Below are 15,383 nucleotides of genomic sequence, written 5' to 3' on the forward strand. Positions count from 1 at the left end.
CTCGCGGAGCTAGAGCACGGGGAGCGCAGGAGCGGCCAGCACTCCCGGGAGCCGAGCTTCTGCGCCTAGGGCGCAGCGGCTGCGCCCTACCCTCCGGGCGTGGGCGAGCTGGCCGCGTGTGCCTCCCTGCTTGACGCGTGGGCGAGCCAATCAGGACGAGCGGCCCAGGCAGCCATGTGACGGGCTAGGCGGCTCCTTTCCCCAGCGCGGCCAGAGGGAGGAGAGAACCGGGGCTCGCCGCGAGCCTTCGAGAGCAGCGGTCGCGGAGGCGGCAGCGGCGGCACAGGCTAGGGCCAGCCGCGCGCGCATCCCTCGGCGCCCGGCGCGGCGGAAAGCTCGGCGGGCCGCGGGAGCCCGCGATTGGAGTGGACAAAGCAAGATGGCAGGGATCTTAGCCTGGTTCTGGAACGAGAGGTTTTGGCTCCCGCACAATGTCACCTGGGCGGACCTGAAGAACACGGAGGAAGCCACCTTCCCGCAGGCTGAGGACCTCTATCTCGCCTTCCCCCTAGCCTTCTGCATCTTCATGGTGCGGCTCATCTTCGAAAGGTAAGAAGGGCTGGAGCGCGCCTCCCCTCCCCCTACACACACACACACACACACACACACACACACACACTCTCTCTCTCTCTCTCTCTCTTTCTCTCTCTCACACACACGCACACGAATCCGCGCGCGCACATTCGCGCGCACACGCACACTCGCGTGCTCTCTGGCGCACGCACCCGCGCCCCCAGCGCTCGCGCTCGCTTCTCCCAACCTTTGTGTTCGGGAGGGGGTTGCCGACCCCTCAGCCCGGCTGCGGTTCGGGGAGCCTGGGAGGATCTGGCTAGCCTACGGATTTCCTCCGCGGCGCCTGGGAGGGGCCGCGGAGCGTTGGGGTCGCCCCCCGCACTCCTCCTGGGCCGGCTCTCTCCCCGCCACGAGCGCCGGCGAACAAAGGTGAGCGCCGGCCGGCCTCGGGACGCGGCGCGCTCGGCGGGGCTGGCCCCTCTCGGCCCCGCGGGCTGCGGCGCTGCCGGCCAGGGCTTCCCCGCCGAGGCTCGTCGCCACCCACCTGACAGCCTGGAACGTTGCGGACGCGCGGCCGGGAGGGCGGAGGGACGGTGCCCACTTCCAGTCCTTTCACTCCGGCACGCGGATTGTCGAGACTGGGTTTCAGAAGAACTCACTGGGGACTCCTGGGCTCCTGGCCGCTGTTTAGTTTCTGTCAGTGACCCCGAGCATCAGGCTCACCGTCCGGGAGAGAGATGACAGTAGTTTTCAGGCTCCCAGCACTCCGGGTCATTAGCGGTATTCTTAAAAGAGGATATGGCAGGACGGGTGCACAGCCTGCAACATGGTGATATTAAATAGAAAGATGCTTCCTATGAATAACCGTAAACTTTTGTTTTGTACCAGAGGCACATAAAACATTTTCAAGAACTGTTATTTATCGTTTGTTTAATTTCCGGATTTGGTTAGTAGCTCCATTGTGTCATGAACAAACTTGTGTTACTCTCACTGAATCAGGCTTAGTCACAAAACTCGATTTTGCGTGCTACGCACTCCCGGGAGCTATTGAAACAAAACCAGGACAGCAGCACGTAATTCTTTTCCTCAACTGGAAACCTCGCCTCCCCTTTCTCTCCCTCCCAACCCCCATTCACCGGTGAAGGCTGAATTTCTTAGATCACAGAGTTTAGACTCCATTTCTCACGTCCACTCCACCTCTCTTCCCCTGCCAACTCACCTTTGACTTCGTTTCTTAAGCTTTTGCTGTTATTTTGTTTGCTGTGTCTGTTTGTCTAAAACCGCTGTTGAGGATGGCAAAATTTGCCTTTTGTGTCATTTGTTTCTGGAAATGGCAACAGAAAAAGCTTCACGGGAACAAAAAGTATCTTTTTAAGGAAGGTGTATTTTTCAGCGGGCAATATTGACGCTTCTGAACGAAGTCAAATGTTCACAAGCAGGAATTGAAATGCACAAAGGAACAGATTTACAGACCTATTTTAAAATGGTTGAAATCCAGCGCAGACACCTCATTGATGATCCTATCTAGCTATAAGACTTACTGTGAAAAAGTGGGTGTGTTTGCAGGTTAGAGTTGCTTCTAGAGCAAATGTTTACTTACAGAAAATAAGAACTCCTATCTAATTTTGCAATCTCTCCAAGAACAGCCTCTCAGCAACAGCAGGTTGTGCCGGGTTGAACCTTAGTCGAGGCTCCTTACACAGTTGTCTAAGAACATCTGATCACTTCTGCCTGGGCTTACTTGTAATCAGCAAATGCACTTGAAAGAGGTGTGTAGTCTTTTGTTTTAGATAACAAAAGTACGTCAGCTAATGACCTATATGCAGAAAGCTGTTTCCATTAGGCTGAAAAAAAGTAAATTTGTGCTTAGACCTTCTCTGCCATAAAAAAACAAAAACAAACGTAAAAAACGGATATAATTTAAGTTGAAAACTGGAAGTTTGTTATTCCTCTTCCTGAACATTTTTTTTCTTTCTTTGCGTAATCCCATGACTTGACTTTGAGTTTATACAAAAGGGTCAGCTGCTTTCAACTATCAGTCACAGCAATGTCCTCATATTGCTAGGTAGAGAGTTTTCTAGTTTCTTTCAGGCCATTGATTCAAATAGAAGTGAATTTAATGGCCTGTAGGGAAACTGAAATTTTGTGATTAGTGTTCAGAATACTAATCCTTTTATGGCCCATATACCAAATGATGCTACTGACTTTTGGAAGGGTGTCTACTTTGTTTCTTCTTAGGGTAATGAGAGCTCTATCTTTAACCATTCAGACTCTCAAGTCTCTGAAAATCCAAGTGTATGGTTGTTATCCAGAATTATAAGTACTGCATGTTTCTCTTCTTCTCACACCTAAATAACACATTCTGGCATCCAACCTGTGGCCTGCATCTTAGTGCATCCATCAAGGGCCTGAACTTGAATCAGCTGATATTGTTATCATTGATACGACTCATTTTTGGTACCTGTCTAACATGTTGTGCTTAAATCTTTGTTTTGCAGTATTCTGTAATGTATAGCGTGACTTAAAGAAGCTTGTTATTCATCCCTTTGTAAAACAGAATGCTTTTATAATAGAAATAATTCCCTCCGGATTCTGTTCCTTTAAAAAAAAATTATTTTTCACTTTTTCAGTGAGCCTGGCTGGGTCAGTGGGGGGAGCATGCAACTCTTAATCTTGGGGTCATGAGTTTGAGCCCCACTTTGGGTGTAGAGATTACTTAAATAAATATTTTAAAACATTATTTTTCTTTGTTATTTTCTAGGATTCTATTCTTTTCATGCTTCTGTTGTCATTTATTCCAAAGCTGAGAGCGTATCTGAAATATCTCATTATCCAAGGTCTTTATGTCCATTAAATGGGGTCTGTAATGCTCATGTTGAGTCCCAAATTGTGAATTTGAATACCTTCCCCTTAGTCTGATGTTTTTCTCTTTCTAAAGAGAAACACTAAAGAATGGACTGGATTGAGCTTTGCTCTGTGGAACAGGCTTATTTTTTTGTTTGCACTCCACTGTTGGGGTGTTGACAGTGGAGGCGTTGGTGGCCGGAATGATGCTGTGTTATGGTGCCATATGGGCAACAATATGGATGCCCAGCATGGTTGGTTAAAAATGGAGCAGCCTAAATTCAGTGATTTTTGGCTGAGTCTGTGAATAGCCCTAAGCTTGGTGGTTTTTAGCATAGCCCTTATACTGTACTTAACTCTGTGTATAACTGGAAGGGCCTCTGTAGATATTATTTGATTGACAAAGTAGAATCTGTTGTTTAAAAAAAAAATTCCAAAACTTCACGGTTTCTCTTAGAATGAAAATTATAGGGTATACCGTTAGGTAGTTAGCTTGATGGCAAGGAACAAAATATTATTTATTGTTTTACATTTTTAAAGAATTTTAATTTCAGTATAGTTAATATATAGTGTTATATTAGTTTTAGGTATACAATATAGTGATTTAGCAGTCTGTGCATTACTCAGTGCTCATCATGACCAAAATATTATTCAATAATGTATCATTACCTATTGATGAATTTTTTTGATTTAGGCTTAATAAGCTGTTCTATGGAATTATGATAAATGCCTTCTTCCAAATTCACTTCTTAGAATGCATTCCTGGGGGCACCTGGGTGGCTCGGTGGGTTAAAGCCTCTGCCTTCGGCTCAGGTCATGGTCCCAGGGTCCTGGGATGGAGCCCCACATCGGGCTCTCTGCTCGGCGGGGAGCCTGCTTCCTCCTCTCTCTCTCTCTCTCTGCCTGCCTCTCTGTCTACTTGTGACCTCTGTCAATTAAATAAATAAAATCCTAAAAAAAAAAAAAAAGAATGCATTGCTATAGGGGTGCCTGGGTGGTTTAGTTGGTTAAGCATCTGACTTCATCTTAGGTCATGACCTCAGGGTCCTGGAATTAAACCCCCCCAAGTGGGCTCCATCCGTGCTTAGCGGGGAGTCTGCTTCTCCCTCTCCCTTTCTGTTTGCCCCTCCCTCCTGCTCACATGCTTGCTCCCTCTCTCTCAAATAAAATCTTTTAAAAAAATGTGTTGCTATAGTATTAATAAATGTTGGATTAAAAAGTTCTGCTGAATTTCTTTTTGGGAATAAAAATTCCTTGAGTTATTGTTGTAACAGGTAATGTTAATACACTTTCTTCCATGTAGGTTTAGGAGAGAGATGCAGGAAGTATTGATTGAGAATCAGAACTTTCAAATTCTAGTCAAACTTACCTCAAACTGGGGCAGCCGCCTAAGTTCTCTCTGCCTTATTTTCTCATCTATGCAGTGAAGCAGATGGCCTTTGTAATCTAAGATTGCTTTTGTTCCCTCAGTTATCCAATTTCTGTATTCCAGTATTTCAAACTTGCTAATATCTCATAAAACTTTGAGCAGGCTAAATGTCATTTTTTTGCAGGGTAGAAATAAGTCATCTAAGAACAAGGAGATTTTTTTTTTCATGCAAGTATTTTAGTCAGTGGTTTTTGTTTCTTATATTTTTCAATTACGATTTGAATTAAAAGAATTACTTGGGCTATTATCCTACGTGATCCAAAAAGCTACAGTATTTTGGAATAATCAACAAAGATGATTCTGCAGAGAAAGTCATTGCTGTCTTTCCTCAGATCCTATTTAGATAGACCCTAGAATCGACCTGGCACCTCTTGTAATGACTTGATATGAAATGAGAAACTCATTCCTGTCAGGCTGGCTCTCAAAGTGCCAAGCTATGTGAGAAGTGTCACTATTCAGGAACCTGACACCAGTCAAATGACCTGGTGCCTTCAGTCCTTCAAGGAACAATAGTGTCTCAGTAGCATGAGAGGGAATGTCTATCCAGTGGGCTTTTTCTTATGGATTTAGTAGCAACCTTGGATGAGGCTGGCTTAGTAGCAACCTTGGATGAGGCTGGCTAGAAGAGAGGGGAAGGGGAAGGGGAAGGGAGGGAGGGAGGGAAAATGAATGAGAAAGTATTCCTGATGGTTAGAGGGGAGAGGGGAGGTATGAGGGAATGTCTGCCATGAAAAAGCAGACCGTCAGGTGAGTTTGATTTCTGAAGGATATTCCTGTAATGTACCTTGTAATGAAGAGACTGTTTCACCCGATATATTTTGAAAGAATTTGTGACTGACCGAATGTTTCTGTCCCCTTAGAATTCGTAAGTTGCAATCCTAAACACCAAGGTGATGTTGTTAGGAGGTGGGGACTTTGGGAGGTGATTAGGGCCAGGAGGGTGGAGCCTTGTGAATAGCATTAGGGCCCTTATAAAAAAGGCTTCAGAGAGCTCCCAGCCTTCCACCAGCCACATGAGGGCACAATAAAAAGATGGCTGTCTGCGAACCTGCAAGGTTATTCTCACCAGACACCACATCTGCTGGGGCCTTGATCTTGGACTTCGCACGCTTCAGAACTATCACAAATAAACTTGTGTTGTTATAAGCCACCCAGCCTATAATATTTTGTTATAACAGCCTGAATGGACCAAGACAGAGTATTTGATAACAATTTGCATATGATAATGGCTTTTCTCGTGCAATCGGTCTTGGATCTTTAACTCTATAAATGTACCTGTTTCTCTTGTTAAGTATGGTGTGATTCAGATTAAAACTACGGACACCTGCTTTGGCAGACTGGCGTCAGAAGCAAGAGTTGGGGTCAGACACAATAGGTTGCTCCTCCGGTTTCTGACTGGGAAAGGAAAATTGGATTACAATGGCTGCTTTGTTGGAAAACAACGGAAAATCAAAGGGACGGTATTCTTTGCAGATCTTTCGTACAGCTTTATCTTGCAAAATAAAAGGTTTGCATTTACAGGGTGCAATGGTTTAGCTGTTTGAAGGAGATTGATTTATGGATAAAAGGCATCACATTACTCTTAATGGACAGTGCCTTAGAATGGTGAGGAAGGCAGGTGAGATAACTTTAAATTATCACAAATTATTTCATGTCATCAGAGATTAACAACACTAGCACTTTGAGTTCACTTACGACTTTTGAAAATATCTGAATTCTTCATGGATGGGGTTAGGTTTTTTTCTGTTGGATTCTAGTTTGTAAGTGGTTTCTCTTCAATGATGGAGAAAAGCAGGTGTCAGTGGAAAGGAAATGGGGTGTAAGGTGAATTTCTTCTATCAGCACACCTGTCCCCTGGCTTATAAGAGATCGCTGTGCTGTCCTCAGGCTCTGTTCATTTTTTCACTTACCTCTTCACACTTCGTTGGGGAACCTGAGAATCTGGGCCCATTTGGCACTTCTGTGTTTATTAATTTTTAAATGTTTATTACATGTGCCTAAATTCCCTCTTCTATCACCAGGCCAAACTAGATTTTCTAAAGCGTTTGGTCATCTATTTCTTACAAAGTCATGACTCTCAAACTTTTATTTTTTTCCCTCCCTCCCATCTTCATTTGATCAGTTCATTTCTTAGACACTTTTGAGTCAGGATAATGGGGTTCCAGATTTTGTTTGCCAGTAACTAGTTGTGTCATTTAATGTTTCTAGGGCATCTTTTTTTAAAAATAAAAATAAATAAACAAAATTGCTTCTTGTAGCACAAGGATTCTTCTATACTAGTGATGCCCTGAGAACACTTATTCCTAATATTTTATCCTTTGCTCTTTGCCCCTCCCCCCCTTAAAACAAACGAACAAACCCCGATTTGAGAAACTCTTTCTTTGTCACTCTTACCTGCTCTCATAATCTTCACAGATTTCCTACACCTATGCTTTGGTTTGATTGAACCCGAAATGGTGATTCTCACATGTCTTTTTGGGTGGTGGCTCATTAGTACTTCTCTGCACAATTTAGTGCCAGGGTACACAGTCTGAAGCTTAGGACTTTGTGCTTACCATTTTTTCCCCTTACATTTGATGATTGTGAATGACTGCAGTTTTTAATGAATAAATTTTTAATATTAATTTTGAAAGTAATAATAGCGACTAATATGTGTTTCCTAATAGGAGTTTATTACTTTACATCATCAACTTCATTTAAATCTCTCCTAAGACCCGTGAGGTAGACATTGAGTTTCCCAATATTTCACAGATGACACTAAGGATTGAGACTTTAGGAGTTGTACCTAGCTTCACACAGCTTAAAATAGCAAGGTTGGCATTTGGAACCAGGTTTCTTGATCTCCTAGTAATTTTGATGATCTATTTTATTTTAATTTTTAAGATTTTATTTATTTGAGAGAGAGCACAAGCAGGGGAGGAGCATAGGGAGAGGGAGAAGCAAGCTCCCCTCTGAGCAGAGAGCCTGATGCGGAGCTCTGTCCTGGGACTCTGGGATCATGATCTGAGCTGAAGGCGGAAGCTTAACTGACTGAGCGACCTGGGCGCCCCTGGTGATCTATTTTAAAGCAAATATCGTGAGATGATATTGTAGATATACCACAATTCCTTTAACCAGCTTCCATATTGTTGTTGGATATTTAGGCTGTTTCCAGTTCGTGTATATAAATCTCTCAACTCTTGGTGACATCGTAAGGAATGTTTCCTAGAAGTGGCATTTCTAAAACTCAAATGGTAAATATTTTAGTGTTCTTGACAGACACAAATTTCCAGATTAGTGTCCAGAAAGATTATATCCGCTTGTACTTCCTTATCAGCACGCAAAGTATTATCATTTGAAGAAATTTTTGCTTTGCATGTTGAAAAAAAGTTACTGTTGTATGTTTTGTTATTCATGATGATCTTATTTCAAATATTTACTAATTATTTGTATTTCACTTTCTGTAAATTCATGTATCTTTTCCTATTGGGATGAGCCTTCCAACTTTTTTGGTAGGAAAGTGGTGGCCTTTGAATTTTTTTTTTTAAATGCAGAATTGTCTTGTTTTAGTCTGTTTCTTGGGTTTTCTATTCACACTTTTTGTTTCTTTCCCCCATAATCTGAGTGATGATCAGGCAGAAAGCGTCCCAGATTCTGCACAGTGTAAGGGCTGCAGTCAAGAGGGCGTATGATATCCTGACTTTATTATGGAGGATGAGGCAGAGAGAAAGGGCTGGGAGGAAGTTTGAAGGATTAAGAATGAATGGATTTTTATGAAGGCAAACTCAGAGATAGAGTCTAAACTCTTGTATTGTTTCTCTGAATGTTCGATTAAAAGGGACTTTTAGACACTAATCATTAGGGAAATACAAATGAAAACCACAGTGAGAAACCACCTCACACTCATTAGGATGGCTGCTATATAAAGAAAGAAAGAAAGAAAGAAGGGAGGAAGGAAGGAAGGAAAGAAAAGAGAAGAGAAGAGAAGACAAAGAGGCAGGAGAGCAGACAGGCAGAAACAAACAAGCGTTGGGGAGGATGTGGTGAAATTGGAACCCTGGTAGGAATATAAAGGGGAGAGCCACTCTAGAAAAGAATATGGAATATTTTCAAAACATTACAAATTGAATTATTATATGATCAGCACTCCTACTTCTGGTATATGCCCAAAAGAATTGAAAGCAGAGTCTCAAAGAGACACTTGCACACTTATGTTCTTAGCAACATTATTCACCATAGTCAAAAAGTGGAAGCAACCCAAGTGTCCATTGACAGATGAATAGATTAACAAAATGTGGTCTGTACATTCAGCACAATATCATTCAGTGTTAGGGAGGGAGGAATTCGGATACAGGCTAAAGCGTGGTTGAACCTTGAGGACCTTATGCTCAGTTGAATAAACCAGTCACCAAGACAGACACTGTGTGTAATCACCGTATGAGGTACCTAGGGTAGTCAGATTCATAGAGATGGAAAGTCGAATGGTTGCCAGGGGTTGAAGAGAGGTAGCAAGGGTGACTTGCTGTTTCATGGGTATAGAGTTTCTTTTTTTTGAGATGAAAGGAGTTCTAGAGCTTCATTAGATTGGTGGTGATGGTTGCTTCCTGCTCCACGTGAATGTACTTAACGCACCTGTGCACTTAAAAATGGTTAAGATGGTAAATTTTATTTGTATTTTACTACAACTAAAAAGAACAGAAAAATAAAGAAGATTCACTGACTTAAAAAAAGTCACTGGAAATAACTGGTTTCATTTTCTGGCCTTGACAGTTTTCTAGTTAGGAGCAAACATCCCAGTCCTCTTGATTTCATATTCATCAAGCACTGTTTTGTTTTCGTGTTTGTTTTCTTTTAAAATGCATAAGCCCCTTGCGGACTAGGAGAGCCCTTCTCTCCAGAATCACCTGGCATGGTTTGTGGGGAGGTGAGGGGTGAGGGAAGGAAAGTTCAAGTTCAGAGGACACTTACATACCCTGGGCCTTTTGGGATGGTACTTCAACCAGACAGCTGCCTGCAGTCCGTGTGTCAATATGACAATTTAGTAATAGTAAATTGGCAGGTACAGAAGAGAATACAGTGTCTTTAGAAAAGCCCACTGCACAGTTTCAGAGGATTTAGCTCTAGGATTAAAGTAAAGGCATCCTAGTGAGTTCACAATCCGTTTAAAGCAAACTAGGATGATAGGATAAAATTCTAGTAAGACAAGTGGCCTAGGCCACAGATATATCCAATGGAAGCTTTTCTCGGGAAGATCAGATCCCACCCTCTTCTTGGTCCCTTCACTTTAAATTGACGTTGGCTTTATAAGCAAATAATTTAAATTCTTTTTTTTTTTTTTTTTTTTTTTTGACAGAGCGAGAGATCACAAGCAGGCAGAGAGGCAGGCAGAGAGAGAGGGGGAAGCAGGCTCCCTGCTGAGCAGAGAGCCCGATGCGGGCCTCCATCCCAGGACCCTGAGATCATGACCTGAGCTGAAGGCAGAGGCTTTAACCCACTGAGCCACCCAGGCGCCCAGCAAATAATTTAAATACTCAAAAATCTGAACATGATTTTACTCAAATGCTGCATATATAAGGTAATCAGTAGTAAGCATAGGCAGGTACATATGACCGAAAAGTAGTTTTCAAAGTTTATGCTAATGCTTGGTCATTGTACAAAACACTGCCTCCTATAATTCATCTCAGAATATTTTTGGCATTTTTGTTTTGTTTTGTTTTGTTTTTATTAGAACTTTCTTTTTCTCCCTTCTAGCCTTCCAAATGGACTTCTCTTGAACCACTCCTGCTTCTCATTCCTGCTTTTGCCTTATTACCTCAGAATTGGATTGTGGGGGTTGTTTCGGCAGGGGTTGGGTTAGAGATGCGCAGACGGTTTTTCATTACAGGAAGGATGCATTCCTTTACATTGTTGACACAATGACCTGGAGTAACATTTGCTGGTGACTTGCCAGCCTCTACATAAATGTCACATCTTACCTTTGAGGCTTTCAGGTTTAAGAGCTATTGTTGCCCTGATGCTGTGATTGGGATTCTGCCCACCCCCCTAACCCCTCCCCTAAAGCCCCTCCCCCCTGCTTCCTCCCTCCCCTTTCTCTTCTTTCTCTCTCCCTCCTCTCCTTCCTTTCTTCCTTTAAAAACACAAGCAGGTCTTGAGTAGCTCAGTGGTAAGAGTGGGGGTGGGGATAGAGAAAACCATAGAAAGTCTTGTCTAGGGACACTTTGGCAAGCCTCAGGGTAAAAGCTGCCAGCTAAGTGGCTCTGGAGATCTTGTCTTCATAGATCACCATTACAAAGCAGAATAAAGTGACTTGGTGGTTTAAGCAGAGTGGCAGTTTTGGACACGGCTTGAGGGAAGGGAAATTGAGAACCAAGCAATCTGAGTTTAGGCATTATGGGGATTAAGAAAATATAAGGGCTCTATTGCCAGGGGCTGTGTATATCTTTGAGGATGTGGGTAGACTAAAGGGTGACAGTACATTCAAACTGTTACTGTTTTGGGGTGCCTGGGTGGCTCAGTGGGTTAAGCCTCTGCCTTCAGCTCAGGTCATGGTCCCAGGGTCCTGGGATGGGCTCTCTGCTCAGGAGGGAGCCAGCTTCTTCCTCCCCCTCTGCCTGCTTTTCTGCCTACTTGTGTGCCCGTGCGCGCGCGCGCTCCCTCTCTCTGTCAAATAAATAAATAATAAAATCCTAAACAAATAAACTGGTACTGTTTTATACATTTATTGCAATTAATTACAAATGTACTTTCTTAATTCCAAGAATTAAGAGGAAAATGGATGGGATATCACAAAGATTATGGAACTTGGGTTAAAATCCAAACGAACATTGCCCTTTATCAGCTGTATAGTAGTGGACAGCATATTCTCTGAAATTTGATATCCTCACTTGTAAAATGGGGAATATGCCTACTTGGTGATATTGGAAGCCCATCTGTGAAAATCTCTTTAAAGGGGTCTCAGTAAAAACTTGTTCTTAAAAATACACATTGTATAAAGAATAATTGATACCATAGTACAGTATTTAGTACTCTGAGAAGTAATGTTCTGTAATGTGATTTAATGTGTTAGGTGGGTGTGTGTGTGTGAGGGGTGGAGGTTGAGGGGTAGAGAGAGGTTATAGTTTGTGGGGACAGAATGACCTGTTTATATTTGATCCTGAAACTGGAAGATTTACTTGTTCTGTTGAAGAGTAAATATTTAGGGTTTTAGGCAGGCATTGAAGCCCTAATCTCTTCAGCGCTATGCCTATTTAGGGAGGAGAATGCTTCGTAGCCTCTTCTTCTCAACTGTTAATGTTGATGTGGTTTTAGGCCAGAGATTTGCTCGTATTTGATGGCAGAAAACTATTTCTAATGGTGGGATTTTGGGAAAGTGATGGGTAGCTTTTTACCACTTGGAGCCTGAAGCTTTCTTGGGGGGTAGGGGGTGGGGGTGGGGTTGTGCCTTTGGAGAGGGCCCAGGACAATGGTCTTTCTCTGGCTGGAGTTTTCTCAGGAAGCGCCCTTTCAGTGGAGGGATGTCTTATGCAAGGATCCCAATCTCTCCCTCACTGTCCCCTCTGGCCCGGATGGTCCTTTTTTATTGCACATAGACTCTAGGGAGAATTGATTGGGTATCCAGTTGCTGGCAATGGCAAGTATCACATTGGCCATTTTTATTGATTAAAGGACCTGGGCTGAATTCTGGACATGCCACCTACAGCTACAGATCTAGGAGCAAATCACTAATATCTCTTCATGTTCGGTTTCCAACTCAGAGGGTTGTTGTGAGGATTAAATGAGATAATGCATTTGTTGTGTTTAGAGCAATGCCTAGTTTATAGAAGTAGTTTCTCCTCGTTTTTCAGGTTTATTCAAGATGCACACACATGCCCTCCCGACTTCCTGAAATCGCTTTCTGAGTAATTGTTGGAGCCCTGATTTCCAGAAATGAGGATTTATCATTAGATTTCTGAAAACCTTCCCTAGCATTACCTTTGTGTCATGAACATACACAGTAGACCTCTTCTTGCTTTTTTTACTGGTTGGGTTTGGGTTTTACTTTCCCTGTTATCTTCTTCTCTCTCTGCCCCTGACTCTCTCTCTCTCTTCCCGTCTGAGGAAGATTCTGGATCTTCTAGTTCTAGTTGGCAGCAAACAACCCTTCACAGTGCAGTGAAGACCTGGGCCTTGCCCACCTCACACTCATGTAATGCACTTCACTGAGATTGTATATTTAGATCGCTCGGAAAAATTTTTCTTCTAAGAAGAGGCTCCCCGACAAAGGAAGCCTTGAGACTGATACGTCCCAATTTCTTTCAGAATTGTAAGCCTCATGGATTGTCTCTGATCCTTACTCAGAAAAAATTCAGTCTAGCATCCCTGGGATCATATTTATGAAAATGCAAACATTTGAGATTGGCTGAAAATAACAAATATATGCATTTTTTTCTGGAAGAGAAACAGCACCCCAAATTTGAACTTGCATTGGTGTGAACACGGCTAACCTTGCCTGACCAAATGAGTTGAGAAGACGGTTGCAGCTGCTTTCTACTATAGGCACTTTTCTGGCTCTGAACAGCTTAAAAATAATTTGTAAGTAGTTTGCTGTGTAAATAATTTAACAAGCCTGTTAATTTTTTTAGGCGTTGATAGAGGGTATCTTAGGATGATCAAATATGACATTTGTTTTGGGTTGTCTTTTAAATGAGGAAGTAAGGCAAAGATGAAACCACAGTGCTATAGAGTGACAAATTACCCCAAACTCCTTCTTTTTTAATTCAGTAGTAGTTTAATAGAGTCAAAGGAAAGGAAACTGAAAACTCATTCACTTAAAAATAAATGGGTCTGTTGTGTGTCAGACCCAGGTGATGTACCAGAACGGGAAATGGTGGTGGGAGACAGGGTGCATTACTTTTAGATTTAAAAAAGAACAATAAATCAGCTAAAAGTTGATCTGCTTTTTATTAGCACCATGTGAAGCTAGTTCTAAACACAGAATGGTAGAGTGTAAAAAATACCTCTCCACAGGGTGCTTCGGGGGCTCAGTCAGCTAAGTGTCCCCCTCATGGTTTTGGCTCAGGTCATGATCTCAGGGTTGCGGATCAGGCCCCACATTGGGCTCTGCTCTCAGTGCTGAAGACTCTCCTCCTCTCCCTCTACCCCTCACCCTGCTTGTGCTCTCTCTCTAAAATAAATAAATAAAATCTTAAAAAAAAAACACCCCGGAATGCTTGGGTGGCTCAGTCAGTTAAACGTCTGCCTTCAGCTCATGTCATGATCCCAGGGTCGTGGGATTGAGTCTGGCATTAAGCTCCTTGCTCAGTGGGGAGCCTGCTTCTCCCTCTGCCTGCAGTTCCCCCTACTTGTGCTCACTGTTTCTTTCTCTCAGTCAAAAAATACATAAAATCTTAAAAAATAAAATACCCCTCCTCGCCGGGGCACGCTGACTGCCATTGGCCCTTTCTCCAGCCTTTTGGAACACCCCCTCCAGATGCTGTTTCAGGGCACAGATGTTCTGAAAACCACACTTTGAGAAATATTGGCAGAGCTAAGAGTCTTCCCCTCCCATTTCATATTTTAGGGTTCTGAAGCCTACGGAGATGAGGTGACTTGTCCTGTGCCACCCACCTCCATCCAGGCAGGGCCTGGCGGCTCTGCACTCTCACAGTGCCGTTGCCGAGTGATCGGCTGGTTTCAGTTCCTCTGGGGCTCTCCCAGGAAACACCTCAGTCCAGGAAAAGCTGGAACGGTTGTTCAGCTCACCTGATTGTTAAACCCATGCTGGTCTGGTCATTAGCCAGGGCTGTTCTCACGATAAAAATGGCTACTCTGTCTCTCCCTGACGGTGAGGGAGGGTGGCGGTGGAAAGAAGCATCCCTGGTGATGGAGAGGCACTGCCTGCCCACCGTCCGTTACCACATTTCATGGCCTTTTTATTCCAGGTGACTGAAGGGCCCCCTGGAGTGTAGGTTGGAGCTCCGGAGGGCAGAACTCAGTGCGCAGACACCCGGGACCAGCTCTTGGTGTGGCGTTCCCTCCCGAGCGCATTCATCCTCTACCCTGAAGCTTCTATGCCGCGTTTTGTTTTCCTCCCCCTCCCACCCAGACTTAAATGTCTGCCTGCGGGATTGTCAAGGCACCGGGGAAGCCAACAAAAATAGATGTACCGGTGGCGGTTTTTCACCAGCAGTTATTTCTGAGGAGCATTGGCAGTCAGGTGGTTTTCTGTGCGTGTACTTTGTGTTCATGGTTTTGTTGAGTCTTACGCTGTGTAATGCTCACTTCTGCTAGTGTTAGGGACCTGTGGTGTATTTGACATCACTGGGCTCCTGAGAGAAATACTGCAGTGAACTCTCTCGTAAGAGTTGAACAAGGGAAGTGTTAAAAAAATGTCAGTGCTCAGACGTTGCTTTGCTCAGAGGTCTGCTTTAGCTTGGGTCTCTCGGCAGGCAGTCGGGCTTTTGAGGCAGCTCCTGGGCCTGCCCACCCCCATCTGCCAGTGCCTTGGTGCAGAGTTAAGCCATGTAAGTTCGGGTGCAGGGCACCTACGTACCACTTTGAGACCACAGCTTCTCATGCTTTCAGTGCTGACTCCTTTTTGCTTAGCACTTCCATACCTTCCGTTTACCCCTTCCTCTTG

General features: G+C 43.7%; 1 protein-coding gene across 2 annotated transcripts in view; it reads left to right on the forward strand.

The window, feature by feature from the left end:
• The first annotated feature begins 202 nt into the window (after positions 1-202).
• The window catches only part of CERS6 (ceramide synthase 6), a 325,099-nt gene continuing 309,918 nt past the window's right edge, over positions 203-15,383 (forward strand). Inside the window, exon 1 of one of the 2 annotated variants that reach the window (XM_047722076.1) lies at positions 203-549. In XM_047722076.1, coding sequence (XP_047578032.1) covers positions 380-549 — 170 coding nt within the window. In that variant the 5' untranslated portion in view covers positions 203-379. The remainder of the gene's footprint in view (positions 550-15,383) is intronic. The other variant, XM_047722077.1, reaches the window with a different exon arrangement.

Source organism: Lutra lutra, chromosome 3 (assembly GCF_902655055.1).
Source record: "Lutra lutra chromosome 3, mLutLut1.2, whole genome shotgun sequence".
Lineage (NCBI taxonomy): Eukaryota > Metazoa > Chordata > Mammalia > Carnivora > Mustelidae > Lutra > Lutra lutra.